We start from the raw sequence: 17,895 nt of genomic DNA on the forward strand, positions 1-17,895 counted from the left end.
TGCGAAATAGAATAGCTTGGTGGTTAAATTGGCTATACTAATACCAATGTCATTTTTTAATTGTGCAATAAGGTCATAGAACAAATAATTTTTTTCTGAGCAAATATGTCGTAAACTTATAGAGATCCGTCTCTTTAATAATTTTCTTTATTTAACTTATTTTTGTTTTAAAGGGAGGGGGTGGGGACAAATTGGTTTTATCCACCCCAAAAATTATGTCCGATGCAAGTTTAACATAATCGTTCCCCTCTGCTAAAACAAAGTACTCGAACTGACTCTTGCTACTAATCTTTGGAGTCTAGTTGGTATGACACTGCTCTAGACTTTCACAGGTCGTGGGTTCGAATCCCACCCGAGCAGTATACCTGTGATTTGTTTACTGAGTAACTGTGCGTATACATCAATGTATTGGTAAAGCCAAAAATACGTATTCTTTATCCCCGATGCAAGTTGATTTAACATCTATTAAACATCTATAGTAAATATTTTGTTTTGTTTTCTAAATCTACAAAATGTTGAAGTCAACTTACAGAAATATAATAAACATACAATTTACACAAATTTACATAAAACTTACACAGATAATAATAGTAGAAAGCTTCCCTGAAAATTGTATCTGCTGAGGTGCTGTAGTTTTTGAAAAAATTAGTAAAACAACGTCTTGAAAATACGTTTCAAGAGCTAAAATAATGTTAGTATCCTGCAACGAAAGTATTTTCGTGACTTGTTTAAAGACAGTGGACACTACTGGTGATTGTCAAAGACTAGTCTTCTCACTCGCTGTATCTCAACATACGCATAAAATAACAAATCTGTGAAGATTTGAGCTCAATCAGTCATCGAACTTGTGAGATAATAATGAAAGAAAAAAACACCCTTGTCACACAAAGTTGTGTGCGTGTAGATGCTTGATTTCGAGACCTCAAGTTCTAAATCTGAGGTCTCGAAATCAACTTTGTGGAAATTTACTTCTTTCTTGAAAAAAATAGCACTTCAGAGGGAGCCGTTTCTCACAATGCTTTATACCATCAACCTCTCCGCATTACTCGTCACCAAGAAAGGTTTTAGGCTAATAATTATTTTTAGTAACTACCAATAGTGTCCATTGCCTTTAAATTAACATTTGTTTGATAAATTAATAATGTAAATGTTGAGACAAACATTATTATGATTATATAAATGGTTTTAGGGTTTATGATTTAAACGGTTTCTAAATGTGGCCTCCCTTGCAACTAATCACCGGCCAGTGATGAGTAATTTAGATAGTACGGTTCTTCTGTATATTCTTTATATTCTGTATATTCCATCTTCTTTGTGATTTTGTTAACTTTGTTACGGTATTTCTTCGGTTGTTTGCCTGTGGTTGTGCTTGTCCCTTGTCTTTCGGTTTTTAATGTAAACAAGGGTGCCCATTTAATGGGCTTGTGTGCCTTCCCTTTACTATAGGTTTTCTCGGTCAAATTCGGCAAATGAGCAGTCAATTTCATTTTCATGCGTTCGAATTAAAGATGTTTTGCCTCTCCAGTTGTTACTGTGTTTCAAATTCCGAATTCGGCCATTCAATTTCGTTTTGAATCGAGTCAAATTCCTTTAGCACTTCGTTCAATTTAGCGTAGAGTCATTCTTTTTCGAGACACACACGCCTCAAGAAGCGTCTACGAATTTGAATGCTGCTTTGATGAATGGTTAAGTTGAATGATTATTTTGTAAATCGAATGACCCTTTTGAGTAGCATTCGATTTTGTGCGAAATAGAATAGCTTGGTGGTTAAATTGGCTATACTAATACCAATGTCATTTTTTAATTGTGCAATAAGGTCATAGAACAAATAATTTTTTTCTGAGCAAATATGTCGTAAACTTATAGAGATCCGTCTCTTTAATAATTTTCTTTATTTAACTTATTTTTGTTTTAAAGGGAGGGGGTGGGGACAAATTGGTTTTATCCACCCCAAAAATTATGTCCGATGCAAGTTTAACATAATCGTTCCCCTCTGCTAAAACAAAGTACTCGAACTGACTCTTGCTACTAATCTTTGGAGTCTAGTTGGTATGACACTGCTCTAGACTTTCACAGGTCGTGGGTTCGAATCCCACCCGAGCAGTATACCTGTGATTTGTTTACTGAGTAACTGTGCGTATACATCAATGTATTGGTAAAGCCAAAAATACGTATTCTTTATCCCCGATGCAAGTTGATTTAACATCTATTAAACATCTATAGTAAATATTTTGTTTTGTTTTCTAAATCTACAAAATGTTGAAGTCAACTTACAGAAATATAATAAACATACAATTTACACAAATTTACATAAAACTTACACAGATAATAATAGTAGAAAGCTTCCCTGAAAATTGTATCTGCTGAGGTGCTGTAGTTTTTGAAAAAATTAGTAAAACAACGTCTTGAAAATACGTTTCAAGAGCTAAAATAATGTTAGTATCCTGCAACGAAAGTATTTTCGTGACTTGTTTAAAGACAGTGGACACTACTGGTGATTGTCAAAGACTAGTCTTCTCACTCGCTGTATCTCAACATACGCATAAAATAACAAATCTGTGAAGATTTGAGCTCAATCAGTCATCGAACTTGTGAGATAATAATGAAAGAAAAAAACACCCTTGTCACACAAAGTTGTGTGCGTGTAGATGCTTTATTTCGAGACCTCAAGTTCTAAATCTGAGGTCTCGAAATCAAATTTGTGGAAATTTACTTCTTTCTTGAAAACTATAGCACTTCAGAGGGGCCGTTTCTCAAAATGTTTTATACCATCAACCTCTCCCCATTACTCGTCACCAAGAAAGGTTTTATGCTAATAATTATTTTGCGTAATTACCAATAGTGTCCACTGCCTTTAAATTAATTTTTTTTGATAAATTAATATTGATAATGTTGAGACAAACATTATTATGATTATATAAATGGTTTAGGGTTTATGTTTTAAATGGTTTCTAAATGTGACCTCCCTTGCCACTAGTCACCAGCCAGTGATGAGTAATTTAGATAGTACGGTTCTCCTTTATATTTTCATCATGCGTGTGCAATAACTTGTTGCCATTTTTAAATTGTAGTTTTATTCCATCTTTGTTGTGATTTTGTTAACTTCGTTACGGTAATTCTTCGGTTGTTTGCCTGTGGTTGTACGTGCTTGTCCCTTGTCTTTCGGTTTTTAATGTAAACAAGGGTGCCCATTTAGTGGGCTTGTGTTCCTGTTCGGGGCTTCCCTTTAATATAGGTTTTCTCGGTCAAATTCGTCAAATGAGCAGTCAATTTCATTTTCATGCGTTCGAATTAAAGATGTTTTGCCTCTCCAGTTGTTACTGTGTTTCAAATTCCGAATTCGGCCATTCAATTTCGTTTTGAATCGAGTCAAATTCCTTTAGCACTTTGTTCATTTTAGCGTAGCGTCATTCTTTTTTTCGTGACACACACGCCTCAAGAAGCGTCTACGAATTTGAATGCTGCTTTGATGAATTGTTAAGTTGAATGATTATTTTGTTAATTCGAATGACGCAACATTATATTTGACTAATCCCAAAACGAAGTCGAATGACCCTTTTGAGTAGCATTCGATTTTGTGCGAAATAGAATAGCTTGGTGGTAAAATTGGCTGCTCATTTTTCGAAATTGACCGAGAAAAACCTACACCAATGTCATTTTTCATTTGTGCAATAAGGTCATAAAAGAAATAATTTTTGTAATTTTTTTGTATGAGCAAATATGTCGTAAACTTATAGAGATCCGTCTCTTTAATAATTTTCTTTATTTAACTTATTTTTGTTTTAAAGGGAGGGGGTGGGGACAAATTGGTTTTATCCACCCCAAAAATTATGTCCGATGCAAGTTTAACATAATCGTTCCCCTCTGCTAAAACAAAGTATTCGAACTGACTCTAGCTACCGGGTAATCTTTGGAGTCTGGTTGGTATGACACTGCTCTAGACTTTCACAGGTCGTGGGTTCGAATCCCACCCGAGCAGTATACCTGTGATTTGTTTACTGAGTAACTGTGCGTATACATCAATGTATTGGTAAAGCCAAAAATAAGTATTCTTTATCCCCGATGCAAGTTGATTTAACATCTATTTAACATCTATAGTAAATATTTTGTTTTGTTTTCTAAATCTACAAAATGTTGAAGTCAACTTACAGAAATGCAATAAACATACAATTTACACAAATTTACATAAAACTTACACAGATAATAATAGTAGAAAGCTTCCATGAAAATTGTATCTACTGAGGTGCTGTAGTTTTTGAAAAATTAGTAAAACAACGTCTTGAAAATACGTTTCAAGTGCTAAAATAATGTTAGTATCCTGCAACGAAAGTATTTTCGTGACTTGTTTAAAGGCAGTGGACACTATTGGTAAATGTCAAAGACCAGTCTTCTCACTTGGTGTATCTCAAAGTATGCATAAATTAACAAACCTGTGAAATGTTGAGCTCAATCGGTCATCGAACTTGCAAAATAATAATGAAAGAAAAAAACACCCTTTGTCACACGAAGTTGTCTGCGTTTAGATGGTTGATTTCGAGACCTCAAGTTCTAAATCTGAGGTATCGAAATCAAACTCGTGGAAAAATACTTCTTTCTCGAAAACAATGGCACTTCAGAGGGAGCCGTTTCTCACAATGTTTTTTACCATCAACCTCTCCCCATTACTCGTCACCAAGAAAGGTTTTATGCTAGAAATTATTTTGAGTAATTACCAATAGTGTCCACTGCATTTAATGCTAACCTGTGGACATCATGTTTTGTGTTACAAAGTACCCAAATAAAATTAAGCTAAGCACTATTAATGCTATTAGCTGTGTTAAACACAGCATGATTAACCTGAATAAGGTATACCAGCCAAGTTTAAATTTCACTTGATATCATAAAAGCTTACTTGGTAACAAGCAATGAAGAGCTCTCGAGAGTATACAACATTGTGAGTAACGGCTCACTCTGAATTAGAAGTGGTTTTCCATAAAAGTATTTGAAATGGATGTCGAAACCTCAGAATTCGATTTTGAGGTCTCGAAATCAAGCATCTGAAATCACACACTTTCGTGTGATAAGGGTGTTTTGTTTCTTCCGTTATTATCAAGCAACTTCGACGACCAAATGAGTTCAAATTTTCACAAGTTTGATATTTTGTGCATTTTATGTTGAGATACACCAAGTGAGAAGATTGGTCTTTGGCAGTTATCGATGGTATCCAGTGTCTTTTAAAAGTTTACGTCACTGGTCTATTGTTCAATGTATTTTATCAGGTATCTCGCAGATAAAAGGAGAGGTCGAGTTATCCATCATGCTGGCGCCATCTTGCTGAGAACCATTAAGGGTGTAGTTGACTAAACTGCCCTCTGCCAATAGAGATATCCCTGCAGAATTAAACGAATTAATAGAGAGTGGCAAGAAGTGTTGGACTGTTAAAAAAAACATTACATATTATGGTGGCATATCATAAGGTGCTTGTTGACCCAATTCACTTGACGTCACCATGGGGGGGGGGGGGGTGGGCAACTTAGTGTACGTTATTCAGTGAAGTGGACATTTTACAGGCAAGGCGGCGTTTACATCTAAACCATACAGTCTACCCGCAGCCCATGTGTTAATAATCATAATTCATTGTAACTGCCGGGTTTTATCTTCAGCATTGAGTGTGTTTTTTCATGCGTGACCCCGGTTTGAATATTTAACCATTTAGCAACTGGACCGCCCATCCACCTAAAGCGATACACTGTATTATGCGGTAGGAGGAAACCTCGCAATAGCTTTTGTTTGTTGAAAATAAGAAACATCAAAACAAAACTAGGTAGTCAATAGTATGTCTACGCATTGGTGAATCCATCTAGTTATTTATAGATCATTATTAAATTGTCTCTTCACAGTTGACTTGACGGCGCTAATGATGATGACATAATTTAGCACTTACCCCAACAAACGCTTATTAGTAAACACAAAGGAAACTGTATTTATCATTCATGATGATATTGTCGAAAACTTATGCCTTCGCAAATAATCAGCATTGCGCCAGATAAAAGCCTTGAAAAGCTGCTATTGTATCCATTTTATCATTATACAAAAATAATCGCCATAAATATTACCGTCGGTTTTTTTATTGTTCCCCTATAAGGACTTGTACAAATATTACCGAAAGGGTCAAAAATTGTGCGTTTAATTATAAATAATAAGCTTTGGATATCTTGAAACATTTTGAACTACGATTTCAGTAAAGTTACTGCAAGAATCTTGAAAAGAAAAGCAGCTTTTTTTCGGCAAACTCGGGCGGTGCAGGGACTAGAGGGATAATTAGTCCAAAGGGCTTCTGAATTTCAGTCTTTTTCGGCCTTATCTGAAAAGTAGACATAAATTATGTAGCAGTACTTTGAAATGAAGAGCATAATTGTCGGTGCAATTCAAATAAAAAATGAGTAAAAAATGTATACGTAAAAAATTGCTTCAAAAAGAAAGAAACCAAGTCACACAAACACGGCAAATTTTTCCGTTATGAATGATGCTAACAGTCCCAATTAGTATATACGGATACGTTATTTCATATTCTTTCCGAAAATTTTAAAAGCGAGTCCGGATCGTAGCTAGTCCAGTCCGGATACAACGATTTCCACCGATAGTCCAAAACTCCCGTTACAAAAAACCCAACTATTAAACAGTATGGTTTTCCTGCACGGTGATTGGCTGACGATGACATCATCCATTAGTGTAACAGCTTGCTGTTTTTCGTGGGTATGGTGCCCCGACCGCAAAGCCGGCGTCAGTCAATAACGTTGTATTTAGTAACAATGGGGATGCCTTTAGTAGCATAATGTTTTTTTCTTGCCATCCTCATTCCACCCCCCCCATCAGTGCCCCAATGACAGCAATGAATTCCCCCGTGTGTTGGGTTTATGTTTGTAAATGTTTTTTATGGTCCGCCATCTGCAGATGTGTTTTTGTCTGCTTACGTGAAAGTATTTTCGGTTTTAATGAAGCACTTACCATTAGGTCCATTTAGCTGATCACTCAAGCTGAACATCTTCCCTTTACCTGCATTGATAAAACATGCCAAGGTAAATGCACACTTTGTGCAATTTGTAAATTGCTTCTACTTTAACTGTTCTGCCATCTTGTCGCTAATTATGAACTCATTGTATTTCCTCTGATCTATACTGTGCCAGAGAGAAGTTGTTTTGTCTTAAGTTCGTCTGTCCTTGTTTTTGCATGTCTGTCTGCTGTTTTGTTTCTTTGTCTGTCTGGCTGTTTGTAGCTTCTGCTTATTAAAAAAAAAGCACAAATAAAAGAATCAATGTGTGGTGAAGAGGTTTTCAACTAGTGGTTTAATCCCAACGAGGCCTGGTTCTTGATAATTTTACCGAGAAGAAGTCGAGGTAAATTATCAAGAACCAGGCCTCGGCGGGTTTAAACCACTAGTTGAAAACCGATTCAACACACTTTGATTCCCATTCATAAATACCCTTTTCGGTCAAAAAACATCAACACTTTTGGGTCAAAAAGTAAAATAAATGCAAACATTATAATATTGTTCAATGATTTCTTTCAACACAATACCCCTCCTGCTATGAAATGGTAAAGCCCTCGGGTAAACAACTTTTTATAGGGGAATGCTGTGCGAGCCGCGCGTATCGCGTGATGTGTCACAACTGTTTCAACCGTTGCTCTCGACCAATAGGAATAAAGAAACTGTCTTATAAGGTGCAAGCTCGCGTGTCACGCCTATGTTTCAACACTTTTTACTGGTCATAAACAAAGGTTTATACACACCCACGTTTATGAATTCTCTATTAAAACATGTATGCCATGCGTTAACACTTAAAGCGTTTTTTTTTTTATCTTCATAGAAACCACTGGCCTCGAGCGTCACTGAGTGACTTTGGACATTAGATATTGGACACTCTTGTAGCTTTGTCTGGTTACCTTGCACATCGATATTGGACAATGGACATCCACATAGGTTTGTACGGTGAATGTCTACGTCGTAAACATAGTATACAAATATTGACTGCTTCGAGTGCTATGGTTAAAACTATGACTCCCGAGGTGATCCCCGGAGCGTTCTATTTTCCCCGAGGCGAAGCCGAGGGAAAATAGAACGCTCCGGGGATCACCGAGGGAGTCATAGTTTTTAACCATTGCACGAGTAAAAGCAGTCAATATTTGTTTTATAACACCCCAAACATTTCTACATACTGTACTATTATTATTAAGTTACAGACCTGAATGCTACAATCCACGGACGACGCGAATACAGATTGCAAACACTTTTACTTACTGTGTTGCATGTAGTGTCGTGCAATCCGAAATGGTTACAGACTATTAATTTATCATCCTCGTACACGCAACGGACGTCTGGGTACTGCACGCCGTGTGCTAGTCTGTCGGACTAGCGCACGGCGCCGTGTGCTAGTCTTCGGACTAGCGCATGGCAAACCGACGCACTATCACACGGCCGTCGTCTAGCAAAACTAAGACATATCATGTGACGCGCTCTAAACCAATGAGCAGGCAGAATACTTGCAAGGGGTGTTATAAAGTTATATATAAGAACTAGAGGGCGCACGAGTGATGCTTCGTGCACAAACGTCACGGGACCGCAAGATGACAAGCGCGTCATTCTGCACGCGCGTTGAATATGAAATACACGTTTGAGGTTTTTTATTGAACGCTCACGCGATGCTGTTTGTTCAACTTACAAAATGGCCGCACAAACACACGCTGTGAGATAGCTGTTTTGTCAACTTAGAAAATGGCCGCCTGCGCGCATAGACCTTATCGCAAATACCAATGCGCAAGCGCAGACTGTTGAATGAGGTGCACTGTGGGATAGATATGAATCAAATTTTGCTACCACCTAGACCACAATGCACCTAATTCGCAAATACTGGGGCGCGCGCGTAAAGCTTGGAATTAGGTGCATTGTGGTCTAGCTGGTTACAAATTTGATTCATATCTATCCCACAATGCACCTCATTCAACAGTCTGCGCTTGCGCATTGGTATTTGCGAAAAGGTCTATGCCGGAGCGCGTGTATAGGCCAGTGCGCCCTCTAGTTCTTATAACTCTATGGTCGTATATGGGTTTTGAATAGGTATGTACATGAACTAAATGCCTTCATTGTACATCTAGTGTTGTACATTCATGTAGGTTTGTAGATTGAATGTCTACCATGTACATCTGTATTGGATAATATTGGACACTCCCATATCAGTCGACCGTTAATGGTTTTAGCGAAAGTTGATACTTACCATTATAGATCAAGGCAGTGGCAATGTTTGACCCAGCCTGAGCTGTACATGCAACGGCCGTCGGACTGACTTGACTTGAACTCATCACCAAAGTAGAGCGAACTACATACGTAGAAACATTCGCTGATTGAATCGTGTGGTCATCTCCTGAAGTGTAAAGATTCTCCCAACTATCGGTTTGTTTGTGATACAGACTCCACGTAATGATGGGCTGAGATGGGTAGCTACTAGCCACGCACTCGTACTCCAGACTGTTTTTCATAATCAGTTGACGCACTTGTAACTCCCAATCTGTAAACAAAACCACCAAGTTGTGAGAAAACAAAACCTAACTTCAAATTATTTGATTATTGAGTGATTTCTGCTCTACCAGCCAGGCTGCTAATGGATAATCCTGAGCCTGCATCCGTGTAGCCTCGTGTACAAGGCTCTTTACGCATCAAGCTCAGGTGTGGCGGTTTCAGTCTTCGGCCGTGTTCAGTTTTCCGGGGCTCAGTACGGCACTAACAATTGACTACTTTCGCTTGCTATGCGCAGGTGTCGCATGACGTAATGGTACCATATTTGGTCATTCGGAAAACTGAACACGGCGGAAAGTTGCAACCGCCACACCGGCACGACCCGCTATTGATTTCATGATCATACTATACTGCGCGGTAAATAACAGTACTTGATACCGCGGTCGAAGCCTGGTTTTTCGAGGTTGTTGTTATCTGAACCGGCCTCGTGGTTGAAACCTCGAAAAACTTACTTCGACCCCACGGTATCAAGTACTGTTGTGTGCCGTGCAGTATAGTATCTATGCATTTCATGAATTCAGAGCAGGCCGGTGCTTGCGTAAGAGCCTTGGCTCGTTTTGTAACCTAGCTCGTTGATACCTCGAAAAGCCATGCTTCGACCCCACGGTATCAAGTACTGTTATGTGCCGTGCGGTATAGCATCTATGCAGTTCATGAAATGATTTTTCCTTTTACCGATGCAAACTTTATGTTTCTCGGTCAATTTCTGCAAATGAGCAGCCAATTTAACCATCGCGAGAAATCGAATGCTGCTGAAAAGGGTCATTCGATTTCGTTTTGTGATTAGTCGAATGTAATGTTGCGTCATTGGATTTAACAAAGCAATCATTCAATTTAACAATTCATCAAAGCAGCATTCAAGTTCGCAGACGCTTCTTGGGGCGTATGTGGAATTAAACTGAGTGCTAAAGGAATTCGTCTCGACTCAAAAGTTGAATTGCCGAATTCTGAATTTGAAACGCAGCAGCAACTGGAGAGGCAAAACAGCTTTTAACTCGAACACATGAAAATGAAATTGGCAGCTCATTTTCTGAATTTGACCAAGAAAACATTATATAGGCACTGGACACTGATGGTAATTAATTTAAAAACCTTTTAGCATAATTTGTTTTGGGTAACAAACAATTGGGACCTGTTGATAGTATAAAACATTGTGAGAAACGGCTCCATCTGAAGTAACGTAGTTTTCGAGAAAAGAGTAATTTTCCACGAATGTGATTTTGAGACCTCAGATTTGGATTTTGAGGTCCCGAAATCAAGCATCTGAAAGCACACAAATTCGTTTCACAGCTGCCTTTAATAGGAGAGTTCCAAGTGAGATTAGCGCTTAAATACTGGATGGGGGAGGTGGGGGTGGGGGTCGTGGGGTGGCATTGCCCATTATATAAGAGGATTGATAAATAGGAAGAATTCGAATTGAATTGAATTGAATAGCAGACATTCGAAAGGTAGGTGACTTCATTATTCTGCCATAGAGTAAGTTAAACTTGAAAGCTTGTTGATGTCATTGTCAAAGGCTTTTTTTACGCAAGCACCGGCCCGCTCTGAATTCACGAACTGCTTTTGATACTAAACTACACGATACATAACAGCACTTGATATGATGGGGGTCGAAGCATGGTTCTTCGAGGTTGTTTGTTGTACCTCAAAATCTCGAAAAGCCAGGCTTCGACCCCACGGTATCAAGTATGTTCCGTGCAGTGTATCTATGCAGTTTGTGAATTCGGAGCGGGGGTGCTTGCGTAAGGAGCCTTGGACAATGCTAGCTTGTTGATAATTGTTTTTACTCACCGCGTGTTCGACAAGAGTAAATGTTATGTATCTGTTGTTGGGTGAGAAGACCGTCAAAGACCGTCAGATGACTGTAAGAAGCAGAGCCACCACTTTTAGTATAATCGATAGCTCGTGTGGCTCCGTTAGGTGTGCCTAAGTAGAGCTTCGTTAAACGATCAGAGACGCTTATAGCTCTTGAAGATGCGGTACTCGCGATTGGTACACCGTCAACGAATAACTGAAGAGCGTCATCAACCGTCACATTGCCGATGTCAATAGTTAAAGCCAGGTGAAACCATTTGTTTAGAGGTATCTTTGATTTGTGGTATGCCTTATTGTAAGTACGTGTCGATGTATGGATAAGATACTTAAACATGTTGCTTGAGATATAGAAAGCAATACCCCTGGCCGTTGATGATTGTCCCCCTGAGCTGATGTAGTAACGGGTGCCAGTAAAGCCCGATGACGTATCTATCTTGAGCCATAGAGACCACGTCATAGATTCACAGAGACCCGGGTCAGAGATACAGGTGTCTTTAAAGTCACCAATGTTTAAGAATGAACCTGTTTTAGCATACACGGCGCATGCGTGATCAATGACGTCAGGAGCAGGAACTATTTTAATCAAACTGGTATTTCCGCCGAGTTGGAACCCGTCACCACTTACTGGAACGGAGTCACATGACGAGACGTGGCTCTTCGTAGGACCAAGGGTTCGGTCAAGAATCGGAACAATGTCTGCATAACAAAATAAAAATTTAACTCATTAGCTTTTTATTTTATTTTACGTTTATTTTAATATTGCATGTTTTCCCTTTTTTAAACATTCATAAATACCTCAGACAGTTTCGCTATTCTTATTGGTGGAGAGCGCGTCACGTGGGTGTGTATAAACCTTTGTTTATGACCGGTAAAAAGTGTAAATTCATGGGCGTGACACGCGACCTTGCACCTGTTCTTTTAAGACAGTTTCTTCATTCCTATTGGTCGAGAGCAACGTCTGAAACAGTTGTGCCACATCAAAGTGTGTTGAATCGGTTTTAAACTAGTGGTTCAAACCCGCCAAGGCCTGGTTCTTTATAATTTACCTCGACTTCGTCTCGGTAAACATATCAAGTCCAGGCCTCGGCGCGGATTTAAACCACTAGTTGAAAACCTCTTCACAACATATTGAATCCCTTAATAATCCCGGTCAACTTCTTTTTGACTCAACATGTGTAAAGTTAAAACTAAAATACAAAACACCAATATTCTATAGCGACCTCAAATCTTGGTATTGGTCAATGGTTATTTTGGTCTGACTATGACATTAAAGGAACACGTTGCCCTGGATCGGACGAGTTGGTCTATAAAAAGCGTTTGAAACCGTTTGAAATGCATATGGTTAGAAAGATGTTTTAAAAGTAGAATATAATGATCCACACAAGTATCACTCAAAATTGCACGGTTTTCCTTCTACGTCGCGAACTAACACGGTCGGCCATTTATGGGAGTCAATATGTGACTCCCATAAATGGCCGACCGTGTTTGTCGACGAGTTAAAAGAAAACCGCGCAATTTCAAGGCATGTTTGTGTAGATCATTGTGTAAAACGTACGTAAAAGAACCCATTGCACTTATCGAAAAGAGAAGAGCTAGCCTCGGTATTTCTAGTTTTATTGGCAGCATATTGCACCGTAGTCTGCACACATTGCAGGAATTAAAGTTAGAATACATTGAACGTAAGTGACGGATTATGCGCGCTATTAAAGCCATTGGACCCTTTCGGTAAACACAGTATTGAATTGTCCAAGGCCCACACTTCGTGGATCACAACTTCTATATAAAATTAACAAAAACTGTGAACATTAAGGCTCAATCGGTCACCGAAGTCGGAAGAAAATAAAGGGAAAACCCAGCCTTGCTTCCGCACGTTTCGCCGGGTCATGACATGTGTTTAAAATAAATCCGTAAATAAATAAATTCGATTTCGAGAATTGATATTGTTTTACTGTTTTCTCAAAAAGTAAAGCATCTCATGGAATAATATTTCAAGAGAAGTCTTTCACTATTACCTTCTGTAAACTCTGTAAGTTATTCGTAAATCTGTGAGCTTTTTCTGTACCGAAAGGGCCCAATGGCTTTAAGTCTCGTCTCATTATTAACATTATGAGCCGTTAATCAAGAGATATTAATAGCAAGACACATAATCAAGTACAGGCCAAGCTTTACATGTACACTAAATAAGTGAAAACAATACAGACAAAGTAATTATTAAGTTATTGATTGTAATATTATACAAATATTGACTGCTTCGAGTGCTATTGTTAAAACTATGACTCCCGAGGTGATCCCCGGAGCGTTCTATTTTCCCTGGGCGAAGATAGAACGCTACGGGGATCACCGAGGGAGTCATAGTTTTTAACCATTGCACGAGTAAAAGCAGTCAATATTTGTTTTATAACACCCCAAACATTTCTAAATACTGTACTATTATTATTAAGTTACAGACCTGAATGCTACAAACCACGGACGACGCGAATACAGATTGCAAACATTTTTACTGTGCTGCATGTAGTGTCGTGCAATCCGAAATGGTTACAGGCTATTAAATTTATCATCCTCGTAAACGCAACGGACGTCTGGGTACTGCACGCCGTGTGCTAGTCTTCGGACTAGCGCATGGCAAACCGACGCACTATCACACGGCCGTCGTCTAGCAAAACTAAGACATGTCATGTGACGCGCTCTAAACCAATGAGCGGGCAGAATACTTGCAAGGGGTGTTATAATATGGAAATATTGACTGCTATGAGGGGCAGTTGAAATTATAGGCCCAAGGTGATGTTAAAACCATCGCTTCGGGCATAGTCATGGTTTTGACATCACCGAGGGCCTATAATTTCAACTGTTCCCTGAATATTAAGCAGTCAATATTACTTTTATATACCAAATAATATAGATTCTTCTAATCTGATTGGTTAAAAGATTTCATGAACTGGGGCTTGATTTTGAAATGTATAATAAAGTGTAATAACTGACCAAAATATTGCTTCGTGTTTTTCATTTCGCATTCACGGGTAAAATATACCAATCCAACACCACTGGATAACAATCCAAGTACGAGAGAATAGATGCCGCCGACAGCAAAAACACAAAGCAGCTGATAAAATACGCCGTAAAAATCTTTGAAGACTATCTAAAGCTCATTAACAACCACATGAAATCAACCTGATGTTTTTGTTGCCGTAGATGAAATCTTGCTTCAGCCATTAATTTACGTTGCGAGTTTGGCATGAACACAAACAATTAAATTTCCCACACAAACAACTACGTTGAAAGGTCGTCTGCGAATAAAGGTCACAGCTATAGTTCATGTAGTTCGCGCCGTGAAACGACGAACGTATTCAACGCATCAAACACTTGCGCGACCTACATGTAGGAATACAGTGTGTTGAGACGGATCCATTATTTACCAGGGCATAGTCGATAGTCAATATGACGTCATCTTGAAAGAAAAAGCTGGCATAGCTATTTCCATGACTCCCTTTTTAACCAATAAGATTCGAGGATTCTATATGTGAGGTATATAACATAAGTTATCACACAAGCGCGAGTGGAATACGGAGAAATATGGCGCTTCTGCGTCCCATATCCAACGAGGCCGAAGGCCGAGTTGGATATGGAACGCAGATGGCTATGTTTTTTCGTATTTTCACGAGCGCGCGTGTGATAACGTATTTATCTTCAAGCAAACTTGGCGCGTGACATAGAACACACAATACGCATGGTAGTGATATTAGCCGTGCAATATAGGTTTTTATCACCACTCCATTCAGCGAATCTGATTGGAGGATTAGTGCGCACTTGAAGATAAATAGCTGTTATCCACTCAAGGCTAGGGCGTTTATATATCAGCCATTTGGCAAAAATTATGAAGCAAAGTAAGGTTTTAGATGCAAATTTTATCCTAAAACATCAATTTATTAAATGGACTTTGTAGACATCCTCATTCCGGTCTGATGGGTGTGTTCGTCTTTTCGGAAGCCTTTTAGACACTGGACAATATTGGTAAATACCAGTCTCCTCACTTGGTGTATCTCAACATACGCCTAAAATAACAACCCTGTAAAATGTTGAGCTCGATTGGTCGTCGGAGTTGCGAGATAACTATGAAAGAAAAAAACACTCTTGTCACACGAAGTTGTGTGCTTTCAGATGCTTGATTTCGAGACCTCAAATTCTAAACTTGAGGTCTCGAAAACTACGTCACTTCAGAGGGAGCCGTTTCTCACTATGTTTTATACTATCAATCTCTCCCCATTACTCGTTACCAAGTAAGGTGTTATGCTAATAATTATTTTGAGTAATAACCAATAGTGTCCACTCCCTTTAAAGGAACTGGACACTATTCTCAAAATATGTGTTAGCTTAAAAACTTACTTGGTTACGAGCAATTTTGGTAATAATATAAAACATTGTGAGAAATGGCTCCCTTTTGAAGTAGCGTAGTTTTTGAGAAAGTAGCATTCTTATTGAATTGAATTGGTTTCGAAACCTCAGCTGATGTCTCTAACTCAAACATCTGAAAGCACACAATTTCGTGTGACAATGGTGTTTTTTATTCCATTATTCTCTCGCAACTTCGACGACCAACTGAGTTTAAAATTTCACAGGTTTGTTATTTTATGAATAATTATATTGAGATACACCAAAAGTTCACAAAGAGTCTACTCTGTACCAGAAAATATCGTACTTTCGATTTGTTACCACTACTAACAATTTGCATCTTTAACATATATATTTGTTTTCATATTATACTCACGAAAAATTGTAAACCAAAATATTTAAATTTGGTTGCGAAAATTTACTTTTGAACGCCTGGAAGTAAAACTTACTAGGAAGGTCAAGTGATCTTTTAGAACTACTTTTTGGTTTAAAAAGATCACGTGACCTTTGTTTTTGTAAAAATGCTCAGAAAAAAACCCAGCAACATTTTTTTTAAATATTTGTTTTAGGGAAGGTTATTCTCTAGTTCTGCATTGAAGACCTTGACAGTCAGTCAGTGGGAGATACCGCGACCGGTCTCCCCACCCACTGCACGCCGTTCTACTGCCGTGTAGCACGGCAGAACGTGCCCCGCTACACGGTGTCAAACTATCACAAGTTTGCGCTAAACTCCGCTTTTCTGTCGAATGTATTCACCATTTACTAATATTATTCAGTTCGACACGGCAAAGGTTCGACACGTTAAGCGCAGGCCCAAGATACGTCGCTGCAAAATTAATTACAGTAAAACACAAAGTGTATCTAGATGAAGGAAAACAAAAATGACAAGAAACAAAAAATTGTCTGAGATCACAGATTTACATAAACTTACACGGTCGTATGATGACGACACTATAAATAATCCTTTTCAACATTTCTGTTTGAAATGTCATGTTTGGTGAGAGATATATAAAAAATAATTCCCCGTTTGGAGTTTATCGGTCAGTGAGCGTTTTTACTGATTTTTGTTGATCAATTTCATGCGAAAGTAATCGGTTTGTTTTCCCATCAATTTCTCGTGACCCAGATGTCAGTTTATGAACATCAACAACTGTTTTGTTACTAACAACTATGTATTATTCATTTAAAGGCAGTGGACGCTATTGATAATTACTCAAAATAATGATTAGTATAAAACCTTACTTGGTAACGAGTAATGGAGAGAGATTGATGGTATAGAACATTGTGAGAAACAGTTCCCTCTGAAGTGAAGTAGTTTTCGAGAAAGAAGTTATTTTCCACGAATTTGTTTTCAAGACCTCAAGTTTAGGACTTGAGGTCTCGAAATCAATCATCTAAACGCACACAACTTCGTGTTACAAGGGTTATTTTTATTTCTGAATTATCTCGCAACTTCTATGACTGATTGAGCTCAACTTTTCACAGGTTTGTTATTTTATGCATATGTTGAGATATACCAACTGTGAAGGCTAGTCTTTGACAATTACCAATAGTGCCCACTGCCTTTAAGATACAATTTTGATTATGGGCAAACAGTTTTCACTTACCAATAACTGCCTTGGTGGTATTCTTTAACCAGACCCGTCTCGGTATATCGGTCGAGGGCAGACTGGCGATGATCTTGTCCATGTACTCCACGATGAAGGTGAGTTCCTCAAGGGTCGATACTGTGGCCAGTTCAGCAACATGTCCAGTGTGGCTGAACTGCTTACAGAACATCTCAGCTTCATCGTAGGAGAGGTTCTGAGGGAAATATCGGTAGCAATAGTTCCCATTCTCCATCCATTGGAACGGGCATGGTGAGCAGGATTGGCTCAAACCAAAAACGGCTGATACTAAAGCTATGGTTAAAAGAAACCAACTACACATTGTACGTGGTATTGGTAATCAACGATGAAGTTGGTGGTTTAGTTTTGTTGCACTCCGTTTATTAACAAAACTGTTTCGATTGCAATTCAGTTCCCTTCTTGTGCAAATGGTCTGCAGCCACCGAGTGCTAGACATTATCTGCTAGCTTTTTTAAAGGCTGGCTGTTCTGACGTTTGCAAAGTGGGGGTGATCGGCATGCATCGACATCACTCATG

General features: G+C 38.6%; 1 protein-coding gene across 1 annotated transcript; it reads right to left on the bottom strand.

The window, feature by feature from the left end:
* Nucleotides 1-5,241: 5,241 nt before the first annotated feature.
* Nucleotides 5,242-17,680, bottom strand: LOC139942790 (uncharacterized). The gene is made up of 5 exons (XM_071939568.1): nucleotides 17,359-17,680; nucleotides 11,342-12,061; nucleotides 9,252-9,542; nucleotides 6,988-7,035; nucleotides 5,242-5,369 (listed from the first exon to the last, which is right to left on the bottom strand). Exons 1-5 carry the CDS (start codon nucleotides 17,678-17,680, stop codon nucleotides 5,242-5,244), a joined length of 1,509 nt encoding a protein of 502 aa, XP_071795669.1.
* Between the last annotated feature and the right edge of the window lie 215 nt (nucleotides 17,681-17,895).

The sequence above is a fragment of the Asterias amurensis genome, chromosome 10, assembly GCF_032118995.1.
Source record: "Asterias amurensis chromosome 10, ASM3211899v1".
NCBI classification, from domain to species: domain Eukaryota; kingdom Metazoa; phylum Echinodermata; class Asteroidea; order Forcipulatida; family Asteriidae; genus Asterias; species Asterias amurensis.